General features: G+C 42.3%; 2 protein-coding genes across 5 annotated transcripts; both read right to left on the reverse strand.

Annotated features, from left to right (window-relative positions):
• Positions 1-4,137: 4,137 nt before the first annotated feature.
• Positions 4,138-6,896, reverse strand: LOC135551022 (proheparin-binding EGF-like growth factor). Its single transcript, XM_064982381.1, has 6 exons — positions 6,639-6,896; positions 6,097-6,303; positions 5,725-5,899; positions 5,458-5,613; positions 5,249-5,336; positions 4,138-5,124 (listed from the first exon to the last, which is right to left on the reverse strand). Exons 1-5 carry the CDS (start codon positions 6,682-6,684, stop codon positions 5,264-5,266), a joined length of 657 nt encoding a protein of 218 aa, XP_064838453.1. The 5' UTR covers positions 6,685-6,896; the 3' UTR covers positions 4,138-5,124; positions 5,249-5,263.
• A 1,482-nt stretch (positions 6,897-8,378) lies between these two features.
• On the reverse strand, positions 8,379-16,092 carry LOC135551020 (heterogeneous nuclear ribonucleoprotein H-like). 4 transcript variants are annotated; one of them, XM_064982378.1, is made up of 11 exons: positions 16,004-16,092; positions 13,935-14,042; positions 13,673-13,828; positions 13,395-13,538; positions 12,659-12,797; positions 11,387-11,574; positions 11,037-11,143; positions 10,814-10,949; positions 10,579-10,662; positions 10,342-10,437; positions 8,379-9,041 (listed from the first exon to the last, which is right to left on the reverse strand). In XM_064982378.1, the coding sequence occupies exons 2-11, from the start codon at positions 14,017-14,019 to the stop codon at positions 8,950-8,952; spliced, it is 1,227 nt and encodes a 408-aa protein (XP_064838450.1). In that variant the 5' UTR covers positions 14,020-14,042; positions 16,004-16,092; the 3' UTR covers positions 8,379-8,949. The 4 variants fall into 4 exon arrangements, with proteins under 4 accessions (XP_064838450.1, XP_064838448.1, XP_064838449.1 ...); XM_064982376.1 differs by having other exon boundaries at positions 11,378-11,574; XM_064982377.1 differs by having other exon boundaries at positions 11,378-11,574; positions 13,935-14,046; positions 16,004-16,073.
• Between the last annotated feature and the right edge of the window lie 125 nt (positions 16,093-16,217).

A 16,217-nucleotide genomic window follows, 5' to 3' on the forward strand; every position in this document is an offset into this window, starting at 1 on the left:
CTGCGCAAGACTCAACAAAGGACATTGTCCAATGTGGGGGTAATTGAGACAAATTGAAGGATACAGACATTTATCCACACACACACACACACACACACACACACACACACACACACACACACACACACACACACACACACACACACACACACACACACACACGCACGCACACACACACACACACACACACACACAGAGGAAGTGAAAGGGAATGAGGGTTCAAATTAAATCAAATTTTATTTGTCACATGCGCCGAATACAACTAGTGTAGACTTTACAGTGAAATGCTTAAGCCCTTAACCAACAATGCTTTCAGAAGTTTTAAGAAAAAGAAGTATTAAATAAAAAATAGATAAGTACATTTTTTTAAATAAAGGTACCAAATAATTTTAAACAGCAGCAGTAAAATGACAACAGCAAGGCTATAGACAGGGGGGTACCGGTATAGAGTCAATGTGGAGGCTATATACAGGGGGTACCGTTACAGAGTCAATGTGGAGGCTATATACAGGGGGTACCGGTACAGAGTCAATGAGGAGGCTATATACAGGGGGGTACCGGTACAGAGTCAATGTGGAGGCTATATACAGGGGGTACTAGTACAGAGTCAATGTGGAGACTATATACAGGGGGGTACCAGTACAGAGTCAATGTGGAGACTATATACAGGGGGGTACTGGTACAGAGTCAATGTGGAGACTCTATACAGGGGGGTACCAGTACAGAGTCAATGTGGAGGCTATATACAGGGGATACCGGTACAGAGTCAATGTGGAGACTATATACAGGGGGGTACCAGTACAGAGTCAATGTGGAGACTATATACAGGGGGGTACTGGTACAGAGTCAATATGGAGACTATATACATGGGGTACCGGTACAGAGTCAATGTGCCGGTTAGTCGAGGTACTTGAGGTAATATGTAAGTAGGTAGAGTTGAAGTGACTACGCATAGATAATAAACAGAGTGTAGCAACAGCGTAAAAGAGGCACAGAGGGTGAACAGTTGATATCGTGACGGTGGTGGGAATTTCATTCAGATCATTACTCCATCCGGTCTCTACGTGTCACGGGTTTCCCCTGACAACCAGGCTTATGTTTCGAAATTGTGATGTGATACTTGCTCTCCCATCTTCGGACAGGATGAGATTACATTTAGGTCAGCATAATTGTGCTACTGAAGATTTTAAGTGACAGCAACATGAACAAGTAACTTCATGGGATGTTGTCTTGGTGAATAAATACAGTAATCAGACAAGAGACTGTTACTCACACGCATCCTCCTCCTTCATACATGCGGGTGTTGTTGTCCGGAAGGGTTTTGATTTCTGCTCGTGTCAGGTTGGCATGTTTCTTCATGCCAGTGAGCTGGTCGATCTGAAGATCTGCCAGTTTCACCTTTTGTTGTGTGCCATTCTTTTTTTTTCTTCGATTGCAGCTCTGCAAAGGCCTACATGAACAAATAAGACATCAGACCTGAGTTCACATACTATTTTTATTTTTTTTATTGAACCTTTATTTAGCTAGGCGAGTCAGTTAAGAACAAATTCTTATTTTACATTGATGGCCTTTTTGAGGTTGGTGGGGTTGACAATTTTGGGAATTTTCTATTGCAACAGGCAAGCTAAAGTTTTGCACAGCTAAAGTAAGTATTTGAAATGTTTGCAAATAGGGAACCGCCCAGAGTAGTGATGCTGGACGGGCGAGCAGGTGTGGGCAGTGATCGGTTAAATAGCATGCATTTAGTTTTACTTGTGTTTAAGAGCAGTTGGAGGCCACGGAAGGAGAGTTGTATGGCATTGAAGCTCGTCTGGAGGTTAGTTAACACAGTGTCCAAAGAGGGGCCAGAGGTATACAGAATGGTGTCGTCTGCATAGAGGTGGATCAGAGAATCACCAGCAGGAAGAGCGACATCATTTATGTATACAGAGAAGAGAGTCAGTCCTAGAATTGAACCCTGTGGCACCCTTATAGAGACTGGCAGAGGTCCGGACAACAGGCCCTCCGATTTAACACACTGAACTCTATCAGAGAAGTAGTTGGTAGACCAGGCGAGGCAATCATTTGAGAAACCAAGGCTGTGGAGTCTGCCGATGAGAATGTGGTGATTCAAAAGCCTGGTCCAGGTCGATGAATACAGCTGCACAGTAATGTCTCTTATCGATGGCGGTTATGATGTCGTTTAGGACCTTGAGCGTGGCTGAGGTGCACCCATGACCAGCTCTGAAACCAGATTGCATAACGGAGAAGGTACGGTGGGATTCGAAATGGTCGGTGATCTGTTTGTTAACTTGGCTTTCGAAGACCTTAGAAAGACAGGGTAGGATAGATAAAGGTCTGTAGCAGTTTGGGTCTAGAGTGTCACCCCCTTTGAAGAGGGGGATGACCGCGGCAGCTTTCCAATCTTTGGGAATCTCATACGATACGAAAGAGGGGTTGAACAGGCTAGTAATAGGGTTTGCAACAATTTCGGCAGATAATTTTAGAAAGAGTTTCCAGATTGTCTAGCCCGGCTGATTTGTAGGGGTCCAGATTTTGCCGCTCTTTCAGAACATCAGCTGTCTGGATTTGGGTAAAGGAGAAATGGTGGGGGCTTTGCCGTAGAGCCGTAGAGAAATGCTTATTGAAATTCTCAATTATAGTGCATTTATCGGTGGTGACAGTGTTTCCTAGCCTCAGAGCAGTGGGCAGCTGGGAGGAGGTGCTCTTATTCTACATGGACTTTACAGTGTCCCAGAACTTTTTTGAGTTAGTACTACAGGATGCAAATTTCTGTTTGAAAAAGCTAGCCTTAGCTTTCCTAACTGCCTGTGTATAATAGTTCCTAACTTCCCTGAAAAGTTGCATATCACAGGGGCTATTCGATGCTCATGCAGAACGCCACAGGATGTTTTTGTGCTGGTCAAAGGCAGACAGGTCTGGAGTGAAACAAGGGCTATATCTATTCCTAGTTCTACATTTTTTGAATGGGGCATGCTTATTTAAGACGGTGAGGAAAGCACTTATAAAGAATAACCAGTCATCATCTACTGTCGGGATGAGGTCAATGTTGTTCCAGGATATCCCGGCCAGGTCGATTAGAAAGGCCTGCTCGCAGAAGTGTTTTAGGGAGCGTTTGACAGTGATGAGGGGTGGTCGTTTGACCGCAGACCCATTACGGATGCAGGCAATGAGGCAGTGATCGCTGAGATCTTGGTTGAAAGCAGCAGAGGTGTATTTGGAGGGCGAGTTAGTTAGGATGACATCTATGAGGGTGCCCGTGTTTACAGATTTGGAGTTGTACCTGGTTGGTTCATTGATAATTTGTGTGAGATTGAGGGCATCAAGCTTGGATTGTAGGATGGCCGGGGTGTTAAGCATGTCCCAGTTTAGGCGTATTAATGCACACTTTTACATGTGTGAAATAGGCACCCGCCAAATTATTATTATTGCATTCATCAAAATGTCTGGGTAAAAAAAATAGGGAAGTTGGTCATTCCACTGACATCTTGGACTTTGTTTATCAGTCAGCTGTCCCCTATACCTATAGTATTTGAACTACAGATGGTCACTGTAGAATGTGTTTACCAAGCCTGATTATTTGACCCTGCTGGTCATCTATGAACATTTGAACATCTTGGCCATGTTCTGTTATAATCTCCACCCGGCACAGCCAGAAGAGGACTGGCCACCCCACATAGCCTGGTTCCTCTCTAGGTTTCTTCCTAGGTTTTGGCCTTTCTAGGGAGTTTTCCTTAGCCACCGTGCTTCTACACCTGCATTGCTTGCCGTTTGGGGTTTTAGGCTGGGTTTCTGTACAGCACTTTGAGATATCAGCTGATGTATGAAGGGCTATATAAATAAATTTGATTTGATTTGATTTGTGATATCATACCTAAATGGAGAGTTTTGTTTTACCACTGCAGGAAGTGCTTCCTAGGGGGTTTACTGACCGTCAACCGAAATGGCGCCAGTGGTTAAACCACACAAACTCCCTATTATCATAGCACACAATGTTCCCAGAGTATCTCCAGTGACTGGTAAACATGATCGGAACAGAAAGAGTGTAGGTAAAAACAGTGTTTTGCAAACCCCATATAACTGCATCATCAGTAAAGAAAATAAAACAAGGAATTAAAAGAATGAGAACTACCTGTATTTTGACTGTGAAAAGCTGTGTTTTATTTTTGCCATTTTCATTCTGAAAACATTTCTCAAGTTGATGTTTCATCAAATTGCAGTTTACATCAAACTCTGTCCTTATTCCTCTATTTTTTTTTTACGAAACGTTTCATTTCTAGCATCATTGATGGTTCAATCCTCACTCTATCAATCAGTGAAATAGAAGGAAGTACATAATGAATGCTCTTTCACCTTCAGAATTTCTTCTGCGTTTCTGTTTTTTTTTTTTTTTAGGTTTATTATTTTGGTATAACCAAAAAGGTGAGATCAAAACATGAGCAGCATGTTGTTTTACACTATAAATACATATGAACATAAATTTGAGAGAATACAGAAGCATACAAACAAACTGCCAGTGCACTCTGAACATAAAAAAGCAAGTACAAATCTGAATAAGTACCGCTTAAGTATTAAATAAATACATTAGTTAAAGGACTGATTGATACAATACACCAATATTACAATGAAAATTCTGGTAAAAACCACATACAAAGACCAAATGAAACATAGGCACCATTTGCACCCTTTTCTACAAATAATGTAAAATTTCAGATGGAGAAGGAAAACTTCACACAGCTGAGAGCCCACAATAAATTCCCTATTGTCATACTGTACGTGAGATAGCTTGAGGCATGAGTTGGTAGTGACACCAACTGACAACAATCTAAATTCCCTAAATTCTCTCCTCGGTCTGTTTTAAATTCCTCCGTGTCATGTAAAATGACTTCAGTCAAGTTAGTATGCCCCAATTAGTTAATGGAGATTTCTGTTCCAATTGGGAAATGGCCCACGCGTATAATCATGGTTTGCTATCCAGACTGTCTTTCAGGAGGTCTGTCAGACCATGCCAGGCAGGTGTCCTACGTGGTAAACATAACCCATCGCCCCCTACATCGCCACAGGTTCCTCTTGGGGATCAACTTCTTCTTAAAATGAACTGAGGTAGAATTGTCATCCTCCTAGCTGGAATAGAGCACATGGAGAAACAATAAGCAACCACATATTTACTTAACTGTATGACAATACCTCAGACAAAAGAAAAAACAGTACGGGGTCATGAATCATTATGCAATAGAAAGATACTCACTCTGTCACTAAATTCTCAAGGATATGCGACCGCCTCAAGCTTGACCTTCTCCTCATTTTCAAGGTTGTATTGACCTTGCTTATGATACCTGATATGACAAAGGAGGAAAACAATATGTGTTATTCGTGGACAGGACAGAGGCAAATTGGTGATCCTGAAACATCTCAAACCTTACCAAAAGACAGAAACAAGCTCTGAGGCACACTGACCTGATGGCCATTAATATGGCGATGACTGTCAGACACAGAAAGGACACAACCACTGCCACCACAGCCAGTGCTATTGTCCTGTTGTAGCCTTCTGCTTCCTTTGTCACTGGCAGGGTGAAAAGGTGACACCGCTCACCAGAGTATCCAAGCAAACATCTACAAAGAAATACAGTAAACAGTGACTTGAGTTTGGAGACACACACACACACACACGATAAGTGTCTAACAAAATCCGGATATGGTGCTGAATGAGAGGTCGGGGCTCACATGCAGGACGGCTCTCGTAGTTCTCTCAGGTATTGGCAGACCCCATGAATGCAGTAGTCTTTATACTTCCTCTGACAGGGGTTCCTCTTCTTTCCCTTTCCTTTTCTCTTGCCCTCCCTTGTCCTGTCTGTGGAAGGAGCCACGGGCAGATCTATCGGCTTGGTGGAAAATGCCACTGGAGATGAGAGGAAGATCGAAACAATACATTTATTAACAACAAATAATTGGAATTCAGAGATATAAGATCCATATACAATGTATAAATAGGTTCCTTATTAAACATTCCATATGCAAAACGGGAATCTTTGAAAACGTTCTAGACTGGAGGGGCTGATGAATACCTAGAAATAAACTACTGGTAAACTACTGTACCTTTTGGAAACTCAATTTCATAATCCCCAGACAGATAGTCCTCATCACCATGTTCATAGTAGTATTCCTCCTCGTCATATTCTAGCTGGTTGTCTCTTATTTCCTTATCATTGTGGAGGAGCGTGCCCACAGCTAATTGGACAGGAGACTTATCCCCGTGCCTGTCAATGGTATTGGCAGAGACGCCACTTGATGTCCTGAAAGACACTGGAAACACACATAGGAAACTTTATTTACATGAGATTGAATGCAGCCACACAAAGTAGGACAATTCCTCCCGAGCGATAGCAAGAGAGGAAACATGCTCCGACTACAGTTCATTGACACTTTAAATAGTTTGACATATTAGGCTATACATCTTAAAACGTGCTATAAATGTTAATATATTGCATATAGCCTACTATTATATATTCCTAAATATATAATTATTCTATACATTGTTATAGCGGCTGTGCGAGCCTATATAATATACCCCTATAAACAAATCGCTGCAACATTGCACACGATGTGTGCAGACCAGTCATTGGTCCCGACTCACTCACCTGATCCATAAACGATAAAAATTGCAAATCTGAGATAAATATTCATCGCTGTTTTTCTTTCGAGTTAGCGAAAATACAGTCAGAACGAGGCGTAAATCCTTTTGATATAAATTCCACGGTACGATCTATTCCGAGTTAAACGTGTCCAGCAAGCTAAAGGTGTCGCCGATTCTCTGCTTGTGACCTCTGTATCCCAGTCTACTGCTTTGAGCGCACAGTTGGAAAAGAACTGTTTCCTTCCTACTGGTGCAATTATGTATGTTGCCTCCCAATGATTCATGGCCACACCTTTCAATAGAGGCAGAACCTATACTGTGGTGTGAATTTCATAGCAGATAATATATTGGCTATGCCTAGTATTCAATGAGAGGACATCCTAATGTCCTTATTTTTGACATTTCGTAGCCTCCAGTGTGATGATCAGTCCAGCAACAAGCCAGGGACGACGGCAGGTTATATGCACCCTGTTATCCAATTGTAACTGCCTATCTATCCTCTAATAAAAGAAAGCCTTCAGTGTATACCTACCTATCTATGCACGTGCTAGAAAATGTCAGTTTAGACTTTCAATTTACAAATCTCAAGCGATCGCTATAATTATTTTATTACAAAAAACTTTGATTTGTCCGAGAATGTAATTTGATAGAATATGTCAAATAAATAAAACGGACGGTATTTAGCCTACGCGCGCATATGGACAGGCACATTGTCGACCAGTACCGGTGCGCCTAATGTAGGTTAGGGGGATATTACCAGAAGTGTGCGGCGAAGAGGAAAGAGGTATTTTGCAGCGCACAATTGCCCCAGCGTAGTCCGGGTTACGACGTCATTGTACATTTATATTTTACCTTTATTTAACCAGGTAGGCAAGTTGAGAACAAGTTCTCATTTACAATTGCGACCTGGCCAAGATAAAGCAAAGCGATACATAAAACAGAGTTACACATGGAGCAAAACAAACATAGTCAATAATACAGTACAAAAACAAGGCTATATACAATGTGAGCAAATGAGTTGAGGTAAAGGCAATAAAAAGGCCACGGTGGCGAAGTAAATATATAGCAATTATAAACACTGGAATTGTAGATTTGCAGTAGGTGAATGTGCAAAGTAGAAATATTGGGGTGTAAGCAGCATAATAAATGAATACAGTAGGGGTTGAGGTCATTCTTGTGTTGTGTACAGGTGTAGTGATCTGCTCTGACAGCTGGTGCTTAAAGCTGGTGAGGGAGATAAGTGTGTCCAGTTTGAGAGATTTTTGCAGTTCGTTCCAGTCATTGGAACTGGAAGGAGAGGCGGCCAAATGAGGTATTGGTCCTGGGGGTGACCAGTGTAACACACCTGCTGGAGCGTGTGCTGCTATGGTGACCAGCGAGCCGAGATAAGGCAGGGCTTTACCTAGCACACTTGTAGTTATTAACCTGTAGCTAGTGGGTTTGGCGACGAGTATGAAGCGAGGGCCAGCCAACGAGAGCGTACAGGTTGCAATGGTGGGTAGTGTATGTTGGCTTTGGTGACAAAGTGATGACTGCATCCAGTTTGTTATTTTAAAACAAAAGCACAAGTATTCGCGCTAAATAAGTCAACAGTGCCACCAAGTGTTAGAATGTTTGTAGTAGGAACTAACAGAATGTCAATGAGCATTCTTTTTATACCAGGAATGGCCTTTAGGTGTCTGGGAAACAGGCTTGTGGTGAATGCCCCAAAATATATTGCTTTAAAAAGGAATGACAAGAGAAAATATGTTAACAAGTTTATTAACAATGCCCAATAAATTCAAAACCAAGACAGTGAGAGGGGATGAGACAACTATGACAAGGTTTAAAACATTTAGCAGTTGAGTCAACCAAAAAGAATATCCTGTTTATTAAAAAAAAAAAAAAAAGCTATTTCAACATGCTCTTTAACATTATAAAAATCCCTCCGGCTCAAAGCAAGTTTATAGGAACTATGAAAAAGGATCTGAAAATGTTTCTCGGAGGAGGAGTCATGATTACCATATTTACAAAAGCACGCGTTGCTTCACACAGAATCCAGTCATTCAGGCTTTAACTACAGGTATAACTAGGGTGGAACCGAAATCCATCACCCCATGAGGTCTCAGATTCACAATACAAAAACAAATTATACTGACTTCCAGTGAGTTAAGGTTAAGAAAGGTTTGGATAAAAACATGTCCTCCCCTCTTCTTTCATACATTAGAGTTGAGCCACTCCAGTCTGTACAGAATCTGTAACACTCGCAAAAAAAAACATGACATACTTTGCCAACAGCGAAGAACCTAGTTTTCCAGCTGCCCCCCCCGGAACCCCTACATGCCCCATCCCGCTCCCATGCTGCCATTCATGCCCACGGAGCCACGGCTGCTGCCATAGTAACTGCTGCTCATCCCGCTCTGATTACCTAACAGGAAATAGAAATAGCAGCATTATTACCGACGCAGACTTACCTTCTCCAAAACAAACTACGCAAAAATATACATAGAAAGTGGATAATCAAGACCTCCCGGGTGGCGCAGTGGTTAAGGGCGCTGTACTGCAGCTGCGCCACCAGAGACTGGGTTCGCACCCTGGCTCTGTCGTAACCGGCCGCGACCGGGAGGTCCATGGGGCGACGCACAATTGGCCTAGCGTCGTCCGGGTTAGGGAGGGTTTGGCCGGTAGGGATATCCTTGTCTCGTCGCTCACCAGCGACTCCTGTTGCGGGCCGGGTGCAGTGCACGCTAACCAAGGTTGCCAGGTGCACGGTGTTTCCTCCGGCACATTGGTGCGGCTGGCTTCCGGGTGTTAAGAAGCAGTGCGGCTTGGTTATCGGAGGACGCATGACTTTCTACCTTTGTCTCTCCCGAGCCCGTATGAGAGTTGTAGCGATGAGACAAGATACTAAAACGACTGGATACCACGAAATTGGGGGGAAAAAAAGAAGGTAAAATTCAAAAAAATAAAGAAAGTGGATGAGCATTACAACAGCAAAATTGGAGACACCATGTCATTTTTTGGAGACATGTTGTTGACATGGTTATTAAAACATTTTAGCTGGCTAGCTAAACATCTTAAGGGGCAAAAAATTCAGTTATTTACCATTAATTTTTGGGATTGGGGTACCAAAAAATAACATTTTACGATATATTGTATTGACAATATTGCAATATTATTTTTGTGCTAGTTGCACCAACTCTCCAGTATTTTTCCTTCTGTAGCTTGTTCTCCATCTTTTTAAATAGGGAGCCAATATGTTTTCAGCACTTTTATTACAATGACTGATCAAAACTATCATGGCTTTCTATCTCATTCCTCTGCAGCAGACATACGATGAGCAATAAAATCACAGTATGGAATCACAATACATATAGAATCATGAGAATCTCAATGCATATCTTATCGTGAGGTCCGTTAGCAATTCCAAACCCTGGTTAAATTTGCCACAACAAATCTCTTTGCTAGTAAACGGGACACTGTCTCGACAATGGCAATGTGTCTCCAGCAATGTTAACTTTGACATCTCCACTTTCCAAGCATATATGACCCCATGTAATATTTTGGTTAGTGATGCAAATCGTGAACTATATAGGGCCATGTAAACAACATGTAGAGGTTTGGTATTTCTCTTATCTGACATGGTAACTAAAATAAATGTAAGAAAGAAACTGGCTTAAAGTTATTAACAACTCTCCTGTGACAGGCAGCAGAGAGCTGACACTTACTGTAATCATTGTACCCCCCCATGCCGGACTGGCTGCTGTAACCACCTGTATAACCAGTACTCATCTGTTGGCTTCCTCCATAGGAAGATTGGTTGGCTGTGGAAAATAGAACTCTGTCAAATAAAACACCGTACAACAAGATGGTGCATGTCCCAATTAAAGCCAAAATGATTCTGCACACAGAACTACACCCGTTGGCCCAGAATATACTTTTATGCCTTCATCTAACAAACTCACCCATAGCCCCCATCATCTGTCCACCATAGCCACCATTGCTGCCCCCTGCTGTCGAGTTGAGGAACAACTCAACATAACGGTGCTCTGAGGAAGACAGGGCAGTGTGAAACAAGGCAAACATCCTGATTGGATTAAAAAAAAAAATTTTTAAAGACAGAATGTTTAGGATGCAACTACCCAGACAGGAACAGTGATGATGACCCACACACAGCACATTAAATTACTGCAGACTCACGCATGTTGGCTTTATCCTTCGACATGGCGGCCACAGCATCCTCATGCGTTGCAAATTCCACGTCAGCCTCCCCAGTCACCCTCCCGTCTGGCCCGACCTCGATGTGCACACGCACTGGGTTCAGCGGAGAGAAAAACTACACCGGGGGGGGGGGGGGGCAACAATTAGCATTACAAGTCAGTGACTTGAGTGTGTATATTACGTAACTAGATCTGGTACTCACACTGTAGATGTCAGTCTCTGTTGCCCGGTAAGGAAGACCCCTCATGTGCACGCAGTGTCCGGTCGTACTCTGAAAACTTGAACCACTGTCACTATAACGATCTGAACCTATAGACGGGCACAGAGTTAGAAAGCTTATGATTAGCCCCGCCCACGAATACAGTAGAAATATACAGAACTCCGGTATGCATTCTAACATCCAAAAACATGTTACGTTTTCCATTGCTGATGTGTCCCACCATCACCACCCACCTGTGATTTCCAAAGACAGAGCAGAAACATGGAGAAAAAGAGGGAAAAAAAGGGGGATGGCAGGGACAGAGAACTGAACTATAATCTCACCAGCCTCACCTCCACCGTAGCCCCCACGACGCATCCTGTCGAAAGAGCCTCCTCGACTCATGCCGTTGTAGCCACGGCCGCCTCCACCACCGGGCCGGTCGTAGGGGCCTGGTCTCTGCATGCCGGCCATGGTTTTGCGTGGGGGCTCGTAGTTTGTCCGCACCTCTGCATTGCTGCTCTTGAATATCTCAATATACCTAAAAAGGCACACAGACGAGCATTAGGCCAAGGTGCTAGTACCAAATTGTTTAACGACTATTGAGGAGAATACTGTACACGAGCAAAACAAAAATCAGGTAGCACTAAGGACTGTAGCATTTGCATTCTGTTACTCACATCCATGCATGTCAATCATAATATTTATAAGAGAAGTAATGTCTCAAATTAGTTGTGACCTTCACTGACTGAACATTGAGGTTTCTCTTGTTAGGGTTATTGACATACAGCCACTGAATGCTACAGCTATTTTCCTGTTGATTTTTTAAATAAACTATCACTGAGAAATCCAGAAAAGTTAAAAACCTTTTCTTATGGTTACTCAAAAGAACCATAGAGAAGCACACTGTCAGTGTTACCATTATGCAATTAATAAATGCCATTATTGACCCCAGAAAATCAAAGCTTTCCTTGTGACTGCAGGATCCATGGCCCAAGGAAGACTGGGTCTCAGTTACATCTGTGTGCCATGAGGGCCTGTGGATTAGTGCAGAGTGAAAACTGGTACCATCTTGGGCAAAAACACCACGGTGTCAAGGTGCCATTTTTTAGAGAAAGCATTTAAATTAAATTCTAAATTAACTAGATTTGGGGGGGGGGGTAGATGAAGAGCATTTAAATTAAATTCTAAATTAACTAGATTGGGGGGGGGGGGGGTAGATGAAAAGCATTTAAATTAAATTCTAAATTAACTAGATTTGGGGAGGGGGGTAGATGAAAAGCATTTGCTTTGTTTCTGGCCCAGTTTAGTGATATATATTCTGAATTCTCCATCTACAGTACAAAAAGGTGTTTCCTGTCACCTTTGAGTGGAAGTCAATCGAAAACCCAAGTCCAGGACAATCACTCAGCACTAAAGTGTGTTTTGGCCCAAAAACACGAGGCGCGTCTCTGAATTCGAAGAGACTATTGGGGGGGGGGGGGTGATCTGAAATGGATACATGTATGAATGGTCCTTGTAGCATGTGCAGGTTCTTGGCATGTGTCATTACGACAGAAGGCGATTGTGGCAACAGGTGAATACCATAAGAAAAGCAGCTTAGCCAGCCAACCATCCATCCCCACCTGTGCCCTATTCTTTCCTTGTGTTTCTTTAGAGCCTTTTCAGCTATATCCTGTGAAGCAAACTGCACGAAGGCCTCCCCCGTACTCCTCCCCTGGAAGTCCATCGGCAATGTTATCCCATTTGGCACGATTTCCAACCCTTCAACCCAAGGACAGATAACCCCAGCAGGGGGGGGGACATATTAAATCACATGCCCATTCACAGAGTTGTTGCTCTTTTTCTTCAAAAATAACAAAATGAAAAGAAAAAAACAGGGGGAAAAAAAACACATCAGACATGAGAACCCTATGAAGAAGAAGAACCTTATGAACAGCGTGCCAGATGACTGTCAGCATTTGGATCATTTATTTACTTACTGTATTTTGTACTTCATTTTGGGAACATAAAAACAAAATAAAAAAGGGACCCATAGAATAGCAGGGAGAAATGAAGTTAGTGCTTGTTTGCACCAATTAATAAGAGTGGTGCTATTGTTGAGTGGACGACTAACGTAAGAGTCATCCAAAACAGAAGTATCCATCTAGGCTTGAATTAAGCCTCAGGTCTGATTGGACTATCATAGTGATGTCATATCACAGAGATCAGATCCCAATTAAAATGTCAAGAGGCCATTAAGATAAGAATTTTCCTTCGGCCAAGTCTAGAACTACAGGCAGTGTATTTTCAAAGCTATGTTGATATCAACTGAGGGTGATAATCTTAATTGCACTGTAGGACAAAGGGCAAAAAACACACCTAAGAAGAACTGGACAATCTCCTCTTTGCTACAGCCGAAGGGAAGGCCACGCAGCCGCACAAGCCCGTCCCCCTCAGTCTCTGGGCTGTTTGGACCGGTGTGCTTCATGACCCAGTCCATTTCCACGTTGTTCGACTTGAATACTGAGACAGAAAACAGAACACGGGGATTCTTTAGCATCTAATCTCATATCAGAAGCTGTTGGCACAATCACCTTGAAGATAATCATAATTCAAGATACTATTGGAATCAGAAGACAAACCAAATTAATGAATACCTTCCACATAGCGGTGACCCAGGGTCTCTCGGTCTTTCTTGACAGCAATCTTGAGGTCGTCCTCTGACTCCAGCTCTACGAAGGCCTCGCCGCTAGGCCTACCCTCACGAGTGTAGGTGAAATGGATGCTTGTCCCATTGTTTGCAACTTTACAATCTGGAATATTATTGCACCAATTTAGACACCTGAAAAACTTACGATATACTTACAGGCTTTGTTTTTATTAGGGGGAGAAATAAATAAGTAACCCTGTTTTTTTTACCAGAGAAAAATCTTGCCACTTCATCCACAGCGCAAGACCAGGGAAGGCCACGAATACGCACCACAAATCCCTCTCCATCTGCCATGGTTATTTTATGATCCGTCAGCCCTGGCATGAGAGAGACAGTCAAAGTCAGCTACTATACATCAGGGATCGGCAACAAGCTGCCCTCGGGCCAAAACATACCAGCGAGGGATTTGTTTTTGGCCCTCTGACGGTTGTTTGTTTTGGGTATAAAAAAAATATCACCAGGATTTTCAGCAAATAAAAATGTCTCATTGCCAAATCTTTTCCCAGGTATTCCCACAAATAAAAATAAAAGACATGTGACCATGTGGCTGCTTTGTTGTCCCTACCTTCTTGCCCTTCGTGCTGTTGTCTGTGCCCAATAAAGTTTGTACCATGCTGTGTTGCTGCTACCATGCTGTGTTGCTGCTACCATGCTATGTTGTCGTCTTAGGTCTCTCTTTATGTTGTGATGTGTGTTTTGTCCTATATTTAGATTGTATTTATTTTAATAATAATATATAATAAATCCCATTTAGCAGACGCTTTTGTCCAAAGCGACTTACAAGTCGGCTGGGGCCACTACTTTTACATATGGGTGGCCCCAGCGGGAATCGAACCCACGACGCTTGGCGTTGCAAGCGCCATGCTCTACCGACTGAGCCACACAGGACCTGTCCCTGCAGGAGGCCTTTTGGTAGGCAGTCATTGTAAATAATAATTTGTTCTCAACTGACTTGCCAAGTTAAATAAAAGGTTGTTTTTTTCTTAAATGGTGTTGCAGTGTAATTAATGTATGTAATTGTTATTTACAAATAAAGTGTGTTGTGCTAAATTGTGGACTTTTTGCAGTGTACAAATAATATCAGTATTACTTCTGGCCCACAACCATCGATCAGAAATAAATGACCCGCAGCTTAATCTAGCATGCCAGTGCAATACAGTCAGTGCATCTAGATGGGTAACTAGCATTTATTAAAGATGCACTATGGAGAAATCACCCCATTTCCTGGTTGCTAAAATTATATTAGTAAACTTCATTTCAGTTTATGGTGACAAACAAGTATACTGTAGAGAATCATTGTTCCATCTAAACCGCTGTTTGAATCTCTTTTCCATAACCAAACATATTGTATGTTCATTTGGTGTACAAAAACGAAAGTAAAACATGCGCAAATTAAATTTAAAGGGAAGCATAGAAATAACGCAAATAGAACACATCTACCGCTTTTTACGCTTGTTTAATGAGAATGACAAAACACACTTCTATGTGAACTTGGTCCATTCGCCCAAAAGTCTCCTATTGCAGATTGAACGATAACTGGCCATATTAAAAAGGAACATGATATAGCGTTCTCGAAAGTATAAAATGTTTGTCCATCTCGCAAGAGTGTGGGACTTTGCTGAAACCACAGCTGACTATCAAGGAGAATAAACGGGTCAGGCGGGAGCCATTTTGGGAGGTAAAGCCAGAGCTCACCACATCTTCAAATCAGACCCCGGGAAATCACTAGCTAAGCTAACGTTACTAGATAGGCTTACTGTAAATACATCATATTTTACACCAGAGTCTATTAAACTCCTGTACCAATGGCATGGCTATTTGAGTTGCTGGCTAAACAGTAATATTTTATTTGGATGGGCTGCTCCTATATCAAATCTCTGGCTGGCCTAAAAAAAACAGAGCCAATGTGAGGTTGTATTTAGCTGACGTTAGCTAGCTTGTTAACGTTTTAATTAATGAGTAGGTAACCTTAGATAGCTAGTTAGATTATGAGTTTAGACTTATAATTATCTTGCACGTATGTTATTAGTTAGCGAGTAAATGCCTGAATTATACATTTACAAAACCAGCAACAATGTGGGTCGTTTTCTAGCTAGCTACACAAAGCATGCTATCCGCACGCAGACAAAGACGTCGCAGGCCTCAAGACTCCCATGGCTTAGTAAGCGACCCGTTCATTAATCGAGATTTGAAAAGTAATGTATAAATGCTTATACTTGAAACCTGAGTTAACTAACATTTCGGCTTTAATAGAATGCGACCACCAAAATGAAAATACCTTGATGTATTTTGTAGTCGTGTGTTCGGCGTGGCTCCTGTCTGGGCTAGAGATCCTACAAAGCCGGAACCGCAAAACAAAGATTGCGAAGTTCTTCTTCTTTGAATTTGTATTGGCTGATCGCAACCAACTGAAAGGTGCGTACACCGCCAACTACTGTAACGGAGTGTGAGGACTCCCTATTCATCTATTTATCTTATCTTGACCTGTGCTT

The sequence above is a fragment of the Oncorhynchus masou genome, chromosome 12 (genome assembly GCF_036934945.1).
Source record: "Oncorhynchus masou masou isolate Uvic2021 chromosome 12, UVic_Omas_1.1, whole genome shotgun sequence".
NCBI classification, from domain to species: Eukaryota; Metazoa; Chordata; class Actinopteri; order Salmoniformes; family Salmonidae; genus Oncorhynchus; species Oncorhynchus masou.

Bases quoted from the DNA above. Each gene is read 5' to 3' on its own strand.
- LOC135551022 (XM_064982381.1), bottom strand. From the start codon at position 6,684: ATGAATATTTATCTCAGATTTGCAATTTTTATCGTTTATGGATCAG. The intron at 6,304-6,638 runs GTGAGTGAGTCG...GTGTGTTTCCAG, and splicing joins TTTTATCGTTTATGGATCAG to TGTCTTTCAGGACATCAAGT. The intron at 5,900-6,096 runs GTACAGTAGTTT...TCTCATCTCCAG, and splicing joins TGAAATTGAGTTTCCAAAAG to TGGCATTTTCCACCAAGCCG.
- LOC135551020 (XM_064982376.1), bottom strand. From the start codon at position 14,019: ATGGCAGATGGAGAGGGATTTGTGGTGCGTATTCGTGGCCTTCCCTGG. The intron at 12,798-13,394 runs GTGTGTTTTTTG...CTTGGGTTGAAG, and splicing joins GATTGTCCAGTTCTTCTTAG to GGTTGGAAATCGTGCCAAAT. The intron at 9,042-10,341 runs GTAAGTGTCAGC...ATTTCCTGTTAG, and splicing joins GGGGGGGTACAATGATTACA to GTAATCAGAGCGGGATGAGC.